This window comes from Elephantulus edwardii, unplaced genomic scaffold, assembly GCF_000299155.1.
Source record: "Elephantulus edwardii isolate Elephantulus edwardi_28Jun2011 unplaced genomic scaffold, EleEdw1.0 scaffold00001, whole genome shotgun sequence".
NCBI classification, from domain to species: domain Eukaryota; kingdom Metazoa; phylum Chordata; class Mammalia; order Macroscelidea; family Macroscelididae; genus Elephantulus; species Elephantulus edwardii.
Window position 1 is genome coordinate 38,631,174 of NW_006399751.1, and position 19,272 is coordinate 38,650,445.

General features: G+C 37.9%; 1 protein-coding gene across 1 annotated transcript in view; it reads left to right on the forward strand.

Moving 5' to 3' along the window:
- The window catches only part of PDE11A (phosphodiesterase 11A), a 565,819-nt gene that overhangs the window by 221,431 nt on the left and 325,116 nt on the right, over positions 1 to 19,272 (forward strand). Inside the window, exons 3-4 of the mRNA XM_006878796.1 lie at positions 2,176 to 2,265; positions 10,805 to 10,945. Of these exons, the coding sequence (XP_006878858.1) occupies positions 2,176 to 2,265; positions 10,805 to 10,945 (231 nt within the window). The remainder of the gene's footprint in view (positions 1 to 2,175; positions 2,266 to 10,804; positions 10,946 to 19,272) is intronic.

A 19,272-nucleotide genomic window follows, 5' to 3' on the forward strand; every position in this document is an offset into this window, starting at 1 on the left:
CATCATGCTTGGGAGGGTGGAGGGACAGCGCAGGAGGTGAAGACCCTCTATGAGGTGGATTGATTCAGTGACTGGGGTATTCAGGATGGGTGTGTCAGAGGCTATGTTATTGGCACAGGATAGAGCAGGGTTTAGGGCTGTTGTACACAGGGTCACTATGAGTTGCAAACAACTCGATGGCACATAACAACAGCAATAACAATGTGATATGGAAGAAACTTGAAACATGAAGCTGAGTAAACTAAGTCAACACAAAAGGATGAATATTGTATAATTTGATAAATGTGAGAACTTAGACTATCAAGTATATAGAGAGTAGAGTTTAATAATGATTCACAAAGGAGCAGTGAGAAATGGAGATTTATTGTTTAAGAGGCACTAAGATTTTGTCTATTGGGTGGAAAATTTGTCAAGGCATAATGGTGATGGAAATACAGTATGATGAATTATATACATGAAAAATTGGAAAATGTTATGTTATCTATAATTCTACAATAATAAAAAGAGAACAAAGATCATTTAGACATAATTCCTTTGTCATAGCTCTTACAGTGTTATTTACCTTTTGTCTTTATATGCATCTATGTCTCATAGAGACCCTATGAATAACAAATCTGAACTTTGCCATATCCTTTGCCATCCTCATGAGGTCCGACACATTTGAGCTCATCGTTACAGTCAATAGATCTATCCTTCTAGTTGAGAGGCTTCCTCTCATTCATTGACCCTCTACTTCTTTGCAATATGATATCTTTTTCCCCTGATAAGGTGCCCAAACCATGTGGGATGATGACATTTCACCATCTTTGTTTCTAATGAGCTCCCTGGTTACACTTTCTCTAAGACAGTTTGTTCTCCTGGCCATCTAGGTGTTTGTTCTTTTAGCAGTATATTCAATACTCTTGCAAGCACCACAATTCAAAGTCATAGATTCTTCTTAGGTCTTCCTTATTCATTGTCTGTCACATGCATCGAAAATACCATAGTTTAGATCAGATACACCTTAGACTTTAAATATTTTAGGCATTAGGGAATTGAGACAGACTAAGATTAGCCATTTTTAATGAGATGGCCATATGATCTATTATGCCAATTAAAAAGAAGCAGGGTCCATAAGGATAGTGAGGGGAAGGCAAATTCTGACTACTGTCAGCTTCATAAAGGGATATTATACCCATAAGTAATATCTAGTATATAAATCTGATCCCATGGTAAGGCATAGTCCCCAGTGCTGCTGCACCCTGCTTCTATTAATTACCGAGTCTGATATTCATTGAAAAAGTTGTGGGGTTTATTGGGGAGTCAGGTTGTGAGGCAAGGGAAGGAAAAAGGTACCACAGAGTTCCATCCAGAAACACAAATGCAGAATCCCTCTGGTTTCCTTCAGACATCTACCAACCCTCAGTCCCAAATCAACTCTTCCTTTAATGGTCCAGAAGAAAGAACTTTAACTCTGGTTCCTTCTCTAGGACTCTATTAGGCTACATGTTACCAAAGTCTATCGTTACTCTCTTTAGCTCTCTTAAATTAGCTTCACAGCTGTTAATGATGTAAAAACACTGATTAACTGCAAACTACATGTCCATTATTGAGGCAACTGGAGACCAGGAACGGCTAAGGCAATGGAGAGAAAATACTTTTTCTAAGTTCTTACATCACAGACAGGAATGAAGAGGAAGAGTGTTGCATTTATAGTTAAAAAAAAAAAAAGAACATATCAAGATCTATCCTGAAGTGCAATGCTGTGAGTGACAACATACTATCCACATGCATACAAGGAATACTTGTTAACACGAGTATTCAAATATATGCACCAACCACTAAAAGCAGAGATGAAGAACCTGGGAATTTCTACCAACTTTTGCAGCCTGAAGTTGATTTAACTTGTCATCAAGATTCATTCATAATAATTAGTGAGTGGATTTCAAAGTTGGAAACAAAGAAGAACTGGTAATTGGAAAATATATATACAGAGAGAGAGAGATAACACCTCCATTTAAACCTTGATTTGGACTATATCATTATTAACTCTGAAAACTATCCCTTTTGAAGGTATCGAAAATCCTATACTCAGTCCCCAGAGTTAAAAGGAAAGCATTGTAACCAGGAACACACAGAAACTGTGGGGTTTGGTTCATCAATGTTTTAAGGTTCTTAATATTCTCTTTGTCCTAGGTTATGCAGATGTACCTTCCTTTTTGTGGAATCGCCATATCTAATGCTCAACTCTTTGCAGCATCAAGGAAGGAATATGAAAGGAGCAGGGTGAGTAGAAAGAAACATGACTAATAACTCTCCTCTACTCTGTCTTTCTGATCTCTGTGAGTCATTGTGCCTTTTGTGAACAGCAGTAGTAGTACTAGTCAAGACTTTTTCCAATATGTGTAATCCTAGTCTGTGATTCGAAAGACCTGATATCTTAGTGACAAGAAATTGAGCTGCTAACACAAAGTTATGCTGTCTGAATCCACCAGTTGCTCTGCAGGAGAAAGAAGCTCAATCTCCTCCTGTGTGATTTACTGCCTCTAAAAACCTACTGGAAGGTCAGCTATGGATGGGTAGCAACTCAGCAGTATTTGACAACAGTCCATGAAGCTGCTATAGAAGCTGCTATGTCACCTACATTCCCAAATAGAAATAAGTACAAGTTCTTTGTAATTGTTTGGAGGAAAAGAGGTCAGTCTCTTTAAAAAAAAGGAAATTAATTTAAAATCTATAGTGTAAGGCAATTAATATACTCTTGCATAATTGTCACTTTGAAACAATATCACACATTTGTGATCTTTTTCAATTTAGTTATTTTAAGAAATAAGATATTTCAATGAAGAAAATCTTCTGCTTTGTTATGACAGACAGATAAGGAGTTTTATCGAGGAGTAGAACAGCTACAACTAGGCGGCACCAGTGAAAATACAAAATTCTCAACCACTGATCAGGTGGAGGGAGAGAGAGGTCTTTATATACAGAGGACAAAAGAAAGTAGAGAGTAAATGACTGAATGCTGATAAAATAAAAAACACTTCAAGTTCCTTGAGATATGAAGGGAGTCTGCTCTATTAGGAAGCACGGAGTTGTTACTGAGGTGTGATACGGCAGCCAAGTTTGGTTACACTTGATTGTAAAATTGCAGTCAGCTCTTCATGATCATAGCAGTTCCAGTGACAAAGTGTTTATACATTTCCCCCTAATTATTTCCAGTCTGACTGGTTTAATTCGTTAAGAACACATTCTTCTTGAAAACAATGATTTGCATCTTGATACACTGATCCTAAATGCATCCTGATATTTTTTTCTTGAAAATGCATGTTGGCTCTGTCTTTGTCTGGAATGAGTGTCTCTAATTTCAATTCTGTCTACATTTACTGTTGATCAAGCCTCTGCTTAGGCATACAGATCAAGCACAATGAAGTAATCTTTTTTTCTGTAAGGATTTTAAATATTTTCTTGAGGAGCTTTCGTGATATTATTTTCTTCACCTTGGCCGGCTAATCGGTCTCATTTTGATGGTAATTAGATTTTATGGGGAACCTCTTAACAACTGACACCACGCTTGAGGTGGAGTGTAAATTTTAATCAGTCATGTTAGAATGTCTTCCTTGTATGCATATGGATATTATATGATCTTATCACTGATAGTATTATACTTCAGGATAGAACTGTAAGGTTTGTGGGATTTTTTAAATGATGAATGAAGCATCGCTTCTCTATCATTTGTCATTCCTGTATTGGTAGACCATGTGGCTATCTGATTCCAAATGACTAATATCAGTTTATTTTAGCTCAGCAATGCCTAGAATATTGATCTTTAGGCATTCCATTTCATTTTTTTACAACTACCATTTTTCCCATGAAAACTTAAAGCCTTGGAATATCTATGGAGTAGTTCTACTCTGTCCTGTAAATTCACTAAGTCAGAATTGGCTTGATAGATGGCAGTGGGCTTGAGTTTTTTGGTTTGATTTCTCAAATTGGACAATACCTAAAAGTGACCACTTTATTCTACATCATTCTCACTATCGCTGATATGTTGTTATATGTAATTGAGTAGGAACCTACTCATAGCTGATCCTCCAGGAGGGTTTCAGAGGCAGTAACCACACTGCAGGAGATTGCCCATCTTTCTTCTGCAGAGCAGCTGGTGGATTGAATAGCATGCTTTTGAATTCAAAGTTCAACTCCTTACCACTAAGACACCAGACCTCCCTATCTCTGATATAGTTGAACCCATTGTTACAGTCACTATGTCAAGCCATCTTTTTGTCTCTTTATTATTGTCATTGTTGCACATTTTCTCTCCCCTTCCCACTCCTCCAACCCCTCTGCAATGCATCCCTTGTTCCGGATTGTTGTTGTTGATTGCCTTCAAGTCAAGCATAACTCAGCTAACCCTATGAACAAAAGGCCTGAAGCCCCTCTACAACTATCAGCATTTATCAAAGTTCACAGAGTTTCTGGAGGCATGTTGCTTAGGAAGTGGATGCCACTCCTGCTTCCAATCAAGCAATTATACATATAATACCTAATCATACATTCCTTTTAGACAATTTTCCCCCTCCTCTATTCTGATCCAGTGTTCATTTTCTATTCATTCCCCCCCCATTTTTCCCCAACACCCCATGTTTCTCTTATTTTATAACAGCAGTATTTATTCAGTATTTATCCTTTGTTATTGAGATATTTCACTCAGCATAATGTCCTCCAAGCCCCCCCATGTTGTATGTTGTTTTTAAATGCTGTGTAATATTCCATTGTGTGAATGTAGTAGTTTTTGTTTCCATTCATTTGTTGATGGACATTTGCATTGCTTCCATTTCTTTGCCATCATGAATAACACAGAAATAAACTTGGTTGTGCATACATCTGTCTGATTTGTGCCTCTAGGTTCTTTAGGGTATATTCATAGTTGTGTAATTGCTGGTTCAAATGATATTTCTACCTTTGGAGGAAGCACCAGATGGCTTTCTATAGTGGTTGTACCATTTTACACTTCCACTAGCAGTGAGTAAGAGTACTAATCTCTCCACAACCTCACCAGCATTTGTTCTTTGATGCCCTGTTGAACTTTGCTGTTGTTGCTGGGGTAAAATCATATCTCACAGTTGTTTGTCAATCCATCTTGTTGAAGCTCCTCCTCTCTTTCTCTGGCCTTTCACTTTTCCAAATATTATGTCATTTCCCAAGGAATAGCTCATCTGACAATGCCCAATGTATATGATACAAAGTTTAATCATCCTTGCCTCTAATGAGCACCCGAATTGCACTTCCTCCAAGATAGACTTGTCTGTTCTTTTGTCAGTCAATGGGATATTCAGTGTTCTTTGTCAATCACAATTCAAAGGCATCAGTTCTTCTCCTGTCATATTTATCCATTATTCAACTTTCAGATTCATAGAAAGCCACTGAAAAATACCAAACTGTGGTTATACCATCATCTGAAAATTGGTTTTCTTTGTTATAAATGAAGCATAGGCTGTATCTTGAGTGAATCTCTTACAAAATATAAAAGGAACATATTAGGCAGAGATGAAGGAAGAGAGGTGCCAAACCACATGAAGTTTGTCTGAGATCAGAAGCTCAAAGAAACAGAGATGTTCTTTCAATATTGAGAGGGAGGGAATGAGAGAGGGAGGAAGAGAGACAGAGAAAGAGAGAGAGATTGAGAAAGAGGGGGGGGGAACAACCGCAAGAGCCTTCAAGTTTAGTCAGTAACCTGAATTTGGACAGGTTTGTCCTGGAGAAGGTGAAGCCTGACTGCTCCTTGGAGTCAAGGATTCTGAAGCTTCAGCTGACATACTTTGGGCATGTTGCATGCTGCATGGGACCAGTCCTTGGAGAGGGCCATCATGTTTGGGAGAGTGGAGGGATGGTACAGGAGAGGAAGACCCTAGATGAGATGGATTGATTCAGTGATTGGGGTGGTGGGATTTAGTGTGTCAGAGTCAGCGAGGTTGGCACAGGATAGCAGTGTTTAGGGCTCTTGTACATAGGGTTGCTGAGTCACAAGCAACTCCATGGCCCATAACAACAATAACCACCTCCTAAACTGTGAGAAAATAAATTACTGTTTGTTAAGCTACCCCTTTGTGGTAGTTGTGTTATAACATCAGAAACTAAGACAGAAGTGGCAGAATCAGACAGTTAAGTGATGAAATCCCTAGCACTCCCTGATAAGAGAATTGAATGGAATAACAGTATGGCTCCAGTAGTTGGCAAGCAAATAGCCAGAAAAAGAGAAACATTTAGTTGCCATGGAGGTAATTCTGACTCATGGTGACCCAGGTGTTCCAGGCAATCTTTAAGTTAGCAGCCAGATCAGTAGCTGGAAAACATGAACTAGGTGAGAGAAACGAGGCTGGAGATAGGACAATAGAATTCTGCATATTCAATGATTTATTTGTTGCAAATACCTTTTATAAGAAACACAAATGTGGGCTATATACATGGCTTTATCTGATGGTATGCATAGGAATCAAATTGATTACATTTGTGGAAAGAATTACTGGAGAAGCTCAATATCAGCTGTGAATAGCAGGCCAGGTGCTGATTGTGGGACAGACCTCCAACTTACTCATGTGCAAGTTTAAGCTGAAGTTGAAGAAAATGAAATCAAATACACAGGAACCAATATTTGACCTTAAGTCTATCCCACTTGAATTTCAAAACCATCTCAGGAACAGGTTTGAGGCTTTGAGCACCAGTGAGCATAGACCAAATGAGCTGTCAGAGGATATCAAGAATGTCGTCCATAAAGAATGCAAAAGATCGTTACAAAGGCTTAAGTGGAAGAAAAGACCAAGATGGATGTCAGATGAGACTCTGCACATTGCATTAGAATTACAAGAAGCCAAAGCTAAAGGAACAAATCAAGAAACTAAAGAGCTGACCAAAAAATTTTGAAAAGGCAGCTCAGGATGACAAAGCAAGATACTATAATGAAATGTGCAAAGTGCTGGAGTCAGAAAATCAAAAGGGCCGAACTTGCTCAGTGCCTCTTAAGCTGAAGGAGTTGAAAAACAAATTCAAGCTGTGAGTGGTAATACTTAAGGGTGCTTTGGATAGAGTGTTAAATGATCTAAGAAACATTAACAGAAGATGAAGGAGTATATAGAGTCACTGTACCTACCAGAAGGAATTGGCTGACACAGAAGAATTTCATGAAATAACATATGAACAAGAGCTGGTGGTAATGAAGGAGGAAGTTCAAGTTGCTCTGAAAGAATTGACAAAAACTAGGCTCCAGGAGTTGATGGCATACCAATTGACATATTTCAACAAACAGATGCTGCCCTGGATGTGTCACTAAGTTGTGCCAAGAAATATGGAGGACAGCCAGCTGGCCAACTGACAGGAAGAGATCAATATTTGATCCCATTTCAAAGAAAGGTGACCTGACAGAGTGCAGAAATTATAAAACAGTGTCATTAATATCACATGCAACCAAGATTTCGCTGAAAATTATCCAAAAACTACTGGGGCAACATGTCAGCAGAGAACTGCCAGATGTGCAGGCTGGATTTAGAAGAGGCCGTGGTACTAGAGATATTTTAGCTAATATTAGATGGATCTTGGCAGAAAGCAGAGAGTACCAGAGGAATGTCTACCCGTGCTTCATTGACTATGGAAATGCTTTTGAGTGTGTGGATTACAACAAGCTGTGGCTGACTCTGAGAAGAATGGGAATCTCAGAATATTTGATTGTGCTTTTGCAAAACCTGTATGTGGACCAAGAGACAGTCATCAGAAAAGAGCAAGGAGACAGTGCATGGTTCAAAATTGGGAAGGAGGTCTGCCAGAGATGTATTCTATCTCCATACCTTTTCAATCTGTATTCAGAACAGGTCATCCAGGATGCTGGGCTGTACAAAGAGGAATGTGGCATCAGAATTAGTGGAAGATTCATCAACAACTTGCGTTATGCAGATGACACAACCCTGCTTGCTGAAACTGAGGAGAACCTGAAGCACTTGCTGCAGGAGGTCAAGGACTGCAGCATTCAATATTAATTGAAGCTCAACACAAAGATTCTCACCACTGGGCCAATTGGCAGCATCATAATGGATGGTAAAGAGATTGAAATAGTTAACAATTTTAGTTTGCTTGGCTCCGCAGTCAACAGTCTTGGTACCAGCAGCCAGGAAATCAGGAGACAAATTACATTGGGAAAGTCAGCTGTCAGGGACCTCTCCAGAGTACTGAAGAGCAACGACATCAGGCTGGAGATTAAGGAGCACCTGATTTGGACTATAGTCTTCACAATTGCATGCTATGCTTTGGAGAGCTGGACAATGGCTAGGGATGATTGAGAATTGATGCCTTTGAGCTGTGGTGCTGGAGAAGAGTGTTTAATATACTATGGACTACTAGGAGAACAGGTTTGTCCTGGAGAGGGTGAAGCCGGGCTGCTCCTTGGAGGCGAGGATTCTGAAGCTTTGTCTGACATACTTTAGGCATGTTGCAAGGAGGGATTAGTCCTTGGAGAGGGACATCATGTTTGGGAGGATGGAGGGACAGCTCAAGAGAGGAAGACCCTCAATGAGAGGGATCAATTCAGTGAGTAGGGTAGTGGGAGTAGGTGTGTTGGAGACAATGAGGTTGGCACAAGATAGAGCAGGGTTTAGGGCTCTTGTACATAGTGTCGCTATGAGTCGCAAGCAACTCGATGGCACATAACAACAATGACAACATCCATTAGCATATAAGTGGCCCACATAGGTCAATCGGAGGGAGGCTGTGTAGACAAAGGAAGATAGCTGAGAATGAATCAGCGAACAAAAGAAAGACAATAGGGTAAGAAAGGGGGGGGAGCAGTTTTGTTTTGAAGGACAAGTGAAAAACATCTAAGACTCAGAAACGGAATCTGTGTAAAATGTGACCATTGTCTATTGAATAAGGAGCTCTAGTGGCATAATAGATTGATCACTGAGCTGCCAACCAAAGGTGGATGGTTCAAATCCACTAACTATTCCATGACAGAAAGATGAGGCTGTCTGCCTCTATAAGGATTTCCAGCATTAGCAACCTTGTAAGGCAGCTCTCATCTGTCCTCGGATTGAGAGCAGCTAGAATCGACTCTTCAGCAATGAAGTTTTGGTTTTGGTGCAGAGGAGTCTGTTGAAAGGAATATAACTCTAGATTTTCTTTTCTTTCTTTTTTATCATAGAGTTACTCCACATTGCTATTCGTGAAATGTTTACCACTTAGTAAAGCAGCAATTTTTAATTAGAAACAATAAAAATACTATAATATAATTTGTCAGTGCAAGAAGCAAGACAATTAGTTTTTCCTTTGAGATAAATGTTCTTGTATATGTATCCCAGGGGCTCTATCTACAAAGTCACAACAAATTGAAAAGTTAAATAATTGCTCAGTGAATATGACCAATCTGAAGAAAATATTTGGATAATTAAGGGGATTATGTTTTCCCCATTAATATTAGGAGACTTTGCTCATAATTTTTCAGGCAATTACCTTATTTTTGACGTTATATTTGAACATGATATTATTGAGTGTTGCCCTTTTACAGTGATCTACTGTCTAAATGCCTATGAAAACTTCTCAGTTTGGAGAGTCAGATAGCAGGCCATGGCCTCTAATTCACTCTCATAATCTTTTGCATTTAATCCTTTTTTAAATTGCTCCATGAACTTAGGCTTATCTAACAAATCCCTTGATTCTTTCAAAGGCTTTTCCACCCAAGAAGACTCAGAGAAGTTCCACATGTTTTCACTGGTTTCAAGGACAAATAAAATTCATTACCAAATTTGAAAACTGGTGACATTCCTGAGATAAACTGTAGCACCATCTACATGAATGGCTGTCAATTTGAAAACTTGTGAAACTGTGCTTGTTAATACATTCTACCGAACAAAGTGTGCACCAGCCAGCTGCTGACAGAGTCATTTTCCTGATTGCCCTCTGATAGAAGCATAACAGCTAGTGCTTCTATCTTACTCAGTATTCCTATAGCTCTGGAAAGATGGGCACCATTAAAAATTCCCAACAAATATTATTGTAAAGCAAAATTACAAACTTACTAATTGGATAAAGTTACTGATTATTATGGTTAATTCTTAAATAATTACACAGGTTTCAAGTGAGACTGTAAGTGGGCTTTGTTTTTTTAAATTTCATTTTGTGCTTTTCATTTTTTTCCCTTTAACAGACATTTTAATGCTATTTTCCTTCTTCAGATATATAGTAATGTCTAAATGTTTTTCTAGCTGATTAGAATGAAGCAATTCTTCTTCCTGTGCATAAGGATTAATGGAAGCTTAATATATTTTTTTGAAGGCTCCAAACCTTAATTAGCATTCACCTCTATAACTCTCTGAGTTCTGTGAGAGATGTATAATAGTAAAAATAAGTCTTAAATTTGAATAAGCAACAAATTCTTCCTGCTGGTTGAGGAAGAACTAACTGTTTTACAATTTTCTTAAATAAAGGTGCTTTAGAGGGAAATCAGTCTTTTGTTATTTATAAAATATTGGACTTAACCTAGTTACATTACAGAAAAACTAATGTAGGAAGAGGAAAAATTCTTCTACTCAGTGAATGTACAATTCTTGCTATATGGATTGATGTTATTATCAAATTGTGTTTTGAAGTTCAAGAGCATATTATACAACCAAATGATAGGAAAATGTAAAAATAATACTTGATGATGTAAATACCAGCCACACAAAAATACTTTTGTATTTATTAGTACAAACAATGAAGTGGATTTTTTGCAAAAAGGCAACAACAAAACTAACAATCACTTTTGCCCCTCTTCTTTCCAACTAAAGAGGCCTTTCATCTTTTCTAGGCCTTACTGGAGGTGGTTAATGACCTCTTTGAAGAGCAAACTGACCTGGAGAAAATTGTCAAGAAAATAATGCACCGGGCCCAAACTCTACTGAAATGTGAACGCTGTTCAGTATTACTCCTAGAGGACATTGAATCCCCAGTAAGTGATCTTTCATTTTCCATATAGACTTAATGAAAGGCTCTACAAATGAAATATAGACTAGCTCATTTGTATTCAGCTTGTGGAATTATGACTTGAGCTTACTCTTTGCAAGTTCTGCTGTTGTTAAGTGTTGATATTAGTTTGGAACTCAAAAGCAAAGCACACAGAAGAGAAAAGAAAGGTTATAATTTTTGTTTTTTCTTTTCTTGAATATTGCTAATTGGTTTATCTGGAAGACAAAGATCAGACATTTATAGGTAAGGATTGAAGACAGTAAGAAATTCCTTTAGAGAGAAGTCATCTTGTTGTGGTTGAGTGATAATAAATTGATTTTCAACACCAGGTGACTACGTGAGCTATAACTGGCCCAAAGACTTCTAGGCTGTGATTGCTATGGCACAGAGGGCCAGATCTGTCTCCAATCAGCATCTGAATGGGTTTGAACTGCCAATGCATCAGTTGACAGTAGAGTGCTTAACTGTTGTACCGTAAGGGCTCCTTTATGTGACTCCCCTAACTACAATTTAAAAATTAATCTGCAAGGCACCTATCAGAGCGACAACTTAAAATAACATTCTTTTTTCTTTTCCTTGCACATTTTGTTACATGCTTTGCTATAACCTTAGAGACTTCTGAGCTGCAGGGAGCCTTATCGATCTAGTCCAGCTCTGTGTGTTTATAGATTGTGAGAATAACAGCTAAATGGTTTGTCCAATCTCACACAGTTAGCCTTTGGTAAAATCAGATGACAAATGTGTGTTTTTTGTCTCTTTTCAATCTACCACTACGTTTACCCACTGCGGGGAGGAGGGGGGGGTAACTTTTCAATCCAGACAGCAATCTATAGCCCTTTTAAGGGATCTCTGTCCCAGAGAAGCAATGCCCTTCGCTCTTGGAGCCTAGTCAAAATCTGCGAGAGCTATGAGGATTGTGTGACCTCAGCGTGGCTGTTCCCAGTTTGTCTTAAAGCTTGTGAAAGCTCAGTTTCTAGGTCCTTTCACTGCTGCTTTGGGGGACACAGCAAGCTAAGGAACTGAAAGAAGGCTTATTTAGACTTACGGGTTCTTTTTCTCCAAAGGAAAGACCCACACTACTTCAGGCCTAGGGCCTAGCTCACCTTGGCGATTTGTGTCTGACTTAGATTTTGTTAAATTTCCTTGGAGAAAATCTGCTGGCTATCCACACAGTCATATTGAGAATAGTCACCATCATCATCAAACTGACTTCTTAAAGGTTAAATATCTGACCCTTGGTGGCAATTTAATATCTTTGCTGCAAACTTTCTTCAAAGACCGGAAACTGTCTCACAAGTAAGAGCTGTCTTAATGTCTCAAATAAGAATGAAATTTGACTGTGCTTTACTTTGAAAAGATCATTGCCTTTGTCTTTAGGTTTGTTTTTCTCAACAAATAATAGCCCAAAAGTAAAATTTGGCAATTAAATAATAAATATTATGAAACTTGTAACACTAAGGTGTGTTTTTTATAAAAAAATAATTTATACATGATTACGATGTTCAGTAACTTACCTCAGGTATTTGCAGAGCTTGCAGCTAGTTCTGTTTCCTAGAAGCTCAGAAGGTGTTGTTTAAACCAGCAATTATCTTCTAAATCTGTGGTCTTTGAAAAGTCAGCTGAATTTTAGAATAAGATACACACACACTCACAGAGCCCATATTTACAAACACAGTGTAAGACATTTGCACTTACTTAATCCTTACCACATGCTTAGAGATTATTTTTTTCTTTTTTAAAATTTTTATTATTATTATCATTATTAATTTTAATAAACATTTACAGAGGTTTTGGATTTCCATTCATTCATTGCTGTACTTTTCTCCCTGCCCACCGCTCCATTGACAGATGAAGACTCATAGAGACCGTATGGTCAACAGATCTGAACCTTGTCCAGTCCTGTCCCATTCTCCCAATCTCTATTACACTTGAGTGCATGGAGACAGTCACTGGTGTCAATCTTGTTGAAGGTATTTCTCTCTTTATCTGACCCTCCGTTGTTCCCATACCAATGTCTTTTTCCAACAACTGGCTCCTCCTGGTCGCATACTCAAAGTGCATTAGATGACACCTTACCATCCTTGCCTCTAACGAGGACCCTGTTGTCTTCTAAGGCAGATTGGGGATATTTGGTATTCTTCTCTGTCATTCTTATTTATTGTCTAACTTTCAGATGCATAGGAAGCAACACTTTTAGAGATTGGGGTTGTTACTAGCAGCATCATTACATAAGTGAAGAAAGAAAATTCAAAGAGATTGAATAACTTACCAGAGTCAGCCCTGCTGCTCAACCCTAAAGCCTTATAGGATTGGGAAAGATGGGGCTGTACATTGATGTCCGCAGACTGCATAGAAGTCTTCACTAAGGTTGGGCCAGAGGGGGCAGCTCTTGGGACTTTGGCTTTCTCTGCACTTCCCAGGTCTTTGGGAGCAATGACTGGGGGACTAGACTAGAAAGGCTTTGTTACTTCAGTTACATACTGAAGAGAAAATAACTTACTTAAATAAGCCGAGGGTGGCTATCATTGGTAATTCTCAGTACAAGATCAGCTTGTATGTGAACCAGGTCTTTGGTAAATTAAACTTTAAAAAAGTATATGATGAAACATGGAACATAAAAGGTGAGGAAGAGTTGGAGTGAATAGTAGGGGCACTAATATCCTTACAGTGAAGTAAGGGCAGTTGAAAAAAAAAGCCTCCAAGAGCAGACAGTGTATCCATATAGTGGCTATAGCAATGGACTTAAATATGTCTGCTATTATGAGGATGGTCGGGACCAAGCCTCCTATAAGCACAGGTGTTCTATGAGTCTAAGATAAGTCAATGATACCTAAGAATGTCAATAGAGAAAATGTTCACAAAATAGAGATGTTGATCTGCTCACAGAGAGTTAAAACAGACTGGGGAAAAATATTTGGCAACGACATGTCAGACAAAGGACTTATAGCTAGAATTTATAAAATACTCAAGCTCCACAACAAGATAAAGGAAAATAACCCAATTGAAAAATGGGCACAGGATATGAACAGACACTTTGCCAAAAAAAGACATTCAGATTGCCAACAAACATATGAAGAAATGTTCAAAATCCCTGGTTCTAAGAGAGATGCACATCAAAAGAACTATGAGATATCTCACCCAAGTGAAAATAGCAAAAATTAACAGAAGAGCAAACATCAAATTCTGGTGAGGTTGTGGAGAAACTGGAACCCTGTTTCACTCTTGGTGGAGTGTAAAATGTTGCAACCACCGTGGATGGTTGTATGACACTTTCTCAAAAAGTTGCATATGACCCAGCAATTCCACTATGGGGAATATACCCTAAAGAAACCACAACTACCATCCAAGCAAATATATACACACCTATGTTTATTGCTGCTTTGTTCACAGTAGCAAAGCACTGGAAACAACCTAAGTGTCCATCAACGAAAAAATGGATAGAGAAGCTGTGGTATATTCACACAATGGGATACTGTGTTGCATTGAAAAACAAGGAACTAATGAAATATTATACAAAATGGATAACCATGGAGGACATTGTGCTGAGTGAAACATCTCAGTCACACAAGGATAGATATTGCACAGGGCGACTCTTGTAAAACGGGACTGATGTTGGGGTTGAGGGAAAACTGAGAAAGAGGGGATAAATGATGTATGAAACAGATGAGGGACTTAACTGCTTAAAAGGGATTTTGAACATTGGGTTTTATTGTCATGACAGGAGTTCAAAATGAAAACTGCACAGTGGAGTGGACGTGGAGGGAGGGATTTTATAACAATGCAAGAATTTTTCTTTTACTTTTCAAAGAGAAGAGTGAATTGGCGGGGGGCAGGAAGAAAAGTACAACAATGAATGAATGGAAATCCCAAGTCTCTGTAAACTTTCATTTAAATTAATTAAAAAAATCTTTATACAAAAAACCCAGACAAACAGCCTTTTTTATTTTTCACAACTGAGCATTTCAAACTGGAATGGTGGGGCTGGAACAGAAAGTTCTGGGGCAGTTTTATCACTTCTTCTCCTTGACCACCTACCTCTCTTTCCCCCACACCCATCAATCCAAGTAAAGATAAGCTATGAAATCTAGAGGGAAAAGTCTATATATGAAAGTGAATCAGTACACCGTGTTTAAAAACAGGGTGGCAAAATAGCTGGAATTGAGCTAGAAGCTATGAAATTTTTTTCTCAAGGTTGCTGCCTGAGGGGGTGATGGAGGTATTGGATGTGACAGAGTTATATGTGTTGGCATCACCATGTAGAGATCCTCTCACTGCTCTTCTTCCTCTCATCATACTTCTCACGAAGGATTCTTTCTCCACACCAGTCTATTCCTTGCACTATCCTCACTGTCAGGTGGAAATTACAAGGAGATCAGATACAGTCAGACTGAAAAAAAAGCCAAGTTCAAAAGAAGACATTATCTCTAATTGAAAACCACATACTGAAACTGGGTGCTTATGCAGTGACTTCAACAGCAACAACAAAAAAACTGTGCAGAGAAAAACGTGTATAGGTGCTATTTACCCCTTCTTCACCTCAGAATACTGAATGGATGCATGAGCATTAAGTGGCTTTGTCATCTAGGTTTGATAAAAAATGAAAATTATTATCAAATAGAAATAATTATTTTAAAAATCCCAGGACAAATAGAAACATTTTTATCTTATTGATGAAGAGCCAGCATAGATAGATTTCTGTCCATTCAAAGATAAGAAAACACGCATGGAACTGGTTATATGTCTTTTGTTTTAATATCTAAAAGTCTGTAAGTGGAGAAATAGCATGAAAGTTCGGCAAAAAAATTTCTAAAAAGGCAACTCATGTACAAAGTGGGTAGGGTTTTGCTTGTCAAGCTGATAAAATATTTCTTAGAACCAGAGAATTTTGCAAAGGAACAGTTAAATGAAATGGAGTCCAAAGGCCCCAGTATATGTGACAGTTTAGGAAAGATTGCTCTATTATATGTAGAGTTTAGAAAATTGTTTGTAACGAAACAAAGATGTATTAGTGGACAACAACACTTTAGATTTAAAATTACAGTTGCTTTTATTGCAAGTATTTAAACAATAAAAATGTCTTGTTGTTTTAAAGCATATATGTAAGATCTAAAATAGCTCTGGACAAATCTAGAATTCCATTACACTGTTCCCTTAACACTGTGACCTTCTTTTGTTATCATTATCAGCAAATCAGGATGTTTCTCAGATATTACCTGTTATCTTTTATACTCTGGTATTTATGATAATCAGCACAGAGCTTTTCCACTGTGCAACATGCTAGCTCTGGTTTTAGTTGTGTAATAAGCAATACTCATCTATGTTGTTGTTATTGTTGTTATGTGCTATTGAGTCACCTGCGGCTCACAGCGACCCTATTTACAGCAAGTTACAGAGCAGGACTGTATTCACCAAAATGAGTCTTATACATTTGGTGTGGAGCAGTACATTCAGGTGCCTGTGAAACTCAGAGATGTTTCTCGGGCATTCCCTACTACCACAGACTAGCAGAAGTGGGATTCAACAAGCAAATTTGCAGTCAAGCATCTTGTAAATAAGATTCTCAATGTCTCGACACAAATGAGAATATTAATGACAAGTTCACCCTATATATAGTTTCTAATTTTGGTCAGCAAAACACAACTAAAAGCTAATTCATCACACAACTATTATCCGTGACTCTTGGGAATTCCATTATGTAAAATATGTTTGGAGATTTCCATGTGGATGCAATTGAAGATCCTTGTCCAAAGAATATTTGTGAGAAAATGATCAGAGCCAATACATTGACATTCAAGTTCAGCTATCTTAGATTGCTCTTCTGACTCCATTCCCTTGTCCTCCACTATTTTAAAGGGAGATAAAGTAATAAAAACCTACCTGCTTTGTAAATATAACATTTTTTAAATGAAGAAAAGAAAACAGGAAAAAATCTTGTTGCTGGATGAAGACTACACATTAGAAATGTTGGTAGCAATGGTTTAATAAAAATTAAACAAAATTGGAGATAATATGAATTCTCAAGAGGATAATAAAGTTGTTCAGAGAACCAGCAGACAGACTCAAAAGATAAATGAAAAGCTTTTTTAAAAGACAAGAAAATGGAATAAACAGAGCTTAGAAAAAAAATGTTTAAAAAGGTAAAATCTAGTTATCTAGTACAGTTTGACAGAAATATCACCAGTGAGTACCTTCAATAAAAATAAATTTGTTCTCTCACAGTTTTAGAAGTGGAAGGCGTAGCACTCCAAGATCTCAAAACCTACTATATAGCCATAGTAGCCAAAACAGCATGATATTGGCAAATGAGAGACACATAGACCAAAGGAACAGAATCAAGAACCCAGAAATTAACCCTACTCAAAAATAATCTACCTAGAACGCAGGAAAGGGAGACCCCGGATGAGATGGATTGATACAGTAACTGGGGCAATGGGGGTTGGTCTGTCAAAATTATTAGTGAGATTGGCTCAGGACAGGGAAGGGGTCAGAGCTGCTGTACATCGGGTCACTATATCGCAGGTGACTCAATGGCACATAACAACAAGAATATACTATGAATGGTTTAGAAGCGGGAGTGGCATCCACTTCCCAAACACATGCCTCTGAAAACTATATGAACGTTGATAAATATCATTAGTTGTAGAGGGGCTTCAGGCCTTTTGTTCATAGGGTTGAGTCGTGCTCAACTCAAAAGCAATCAACAACAAAACAGCAAATTTGTGTTGACAAGGAAACAAAACCTGTCAAATGAGGAAATGGCAACCTCTTCAACAAATGATGCTAACAAAATTGGACATCTCCTTGCAGAAAGTTGAAGCAGGATCCATATCTCACACCATAAATAAATACCAATTTGAAGTAGATCAGAGACCTAGAGGTAAAGCCCCAAACCACAGAGATCCTAAGAACTAAAATGGGACCAAACTTAAAAGCACTTGCCTATGGTATAAACAGGCTTGCAAACATAGCCAGAAATACACAACCAAGACAGGAGAAAATTGACAAATGGGACTATAAAAAAATTAAGTCCCTGTGTGCATCAAAAGCTTTTTCCAATAAAGTGAAAAGAAAAGGTAATGGTAGACAGAGATCAATAGTGATTGATTTTATAAAACTTGATATATAAATGATTGTATGGAATACAATGGGAATGAAGAAATGTGTGTAATAAAAATAGAATATTCATTCCTAAGGGGAAAATAAAGTTGTTCGAAGAAGCAACAGACAGCCTAGATGGATAAAAATGAAAAGCATTTTAAAAAACAAGAAAATGAAATTATTAGATATTAGAAGAAAGTAAAAGAAAAATAGATAATATCTTAGTTATCCAGGACAGTTTGACAGAAATACCACCAGTGGATCGCTTTAATAAACATAAAGCTCTATGAGAGATACAAATCAAAACAACTATGAGATATCATCTCACCCCAGTAAGAATAGCAAAATGTAACAGAACAGCAAGCAACAAATGCTGGTGAGGTTGTGGAGAACCTGGAACCTTATTCACTTTTGGTGGAAGTGTAAAATGGTGCAACCACTGTGAAAGGTGGTGTGGCACTTTCTCAAAAAGTTGCAAATAGAGAAGCCATTTGACCAAGCAATTCCACTACTGGAAATAAACCCCAAAGAAACCATAACTGCCACCCAAGTAGATATATTTGACACCCATGTTTATTGTGGCTTTGTTCACAATAGCAAGGAGTTGAAAACAACCTAAGTACCCATCAACAAATGAATGGATAGAGAAGCTGTAGTATATTCAGACAATGGAATACTATGCTGCATTGAAAAACAAGGAACTCATGCAGTGTTATTCAAAATGGGTGACCCTGGAGGACATGATGCTGAGTGCAGTATCTCAGACACAAAAGGACAAATACTGCACAGTGCCACTGTTGTAAAACAGGACTGACATAAGGACTGGGGGGAGACTGAGAAAGATGGGATAAATAATGTATACTGCATTGAAATAGATGAGGGAGAATACTGTTTAAAAGGAATATGTAATTAGGTATTATTGTCATGACAGGAGTCCAGAATGAAGGCTGCATAGTGAAGTGGACCTGTGGGGAGGGATTATAAAAAAATTAAAGAATTTTTCTTTTACTTTTCAAAGATAGTATATTGGGGTGGGGGGCATGGAGAAAAGTGCAACAATGAATGAATGGAAATCCAGTCTCTGTAAATTTTCTTTGTTGTTATTGTTTTGTGCCATCGAATCATTTGCGACTCATAGCGACCCTATGTACAAGAGCCTTAAACGCCATTCTATCCTGTGCCAATCTCGCTGTCTCAAACACATTCATTCCC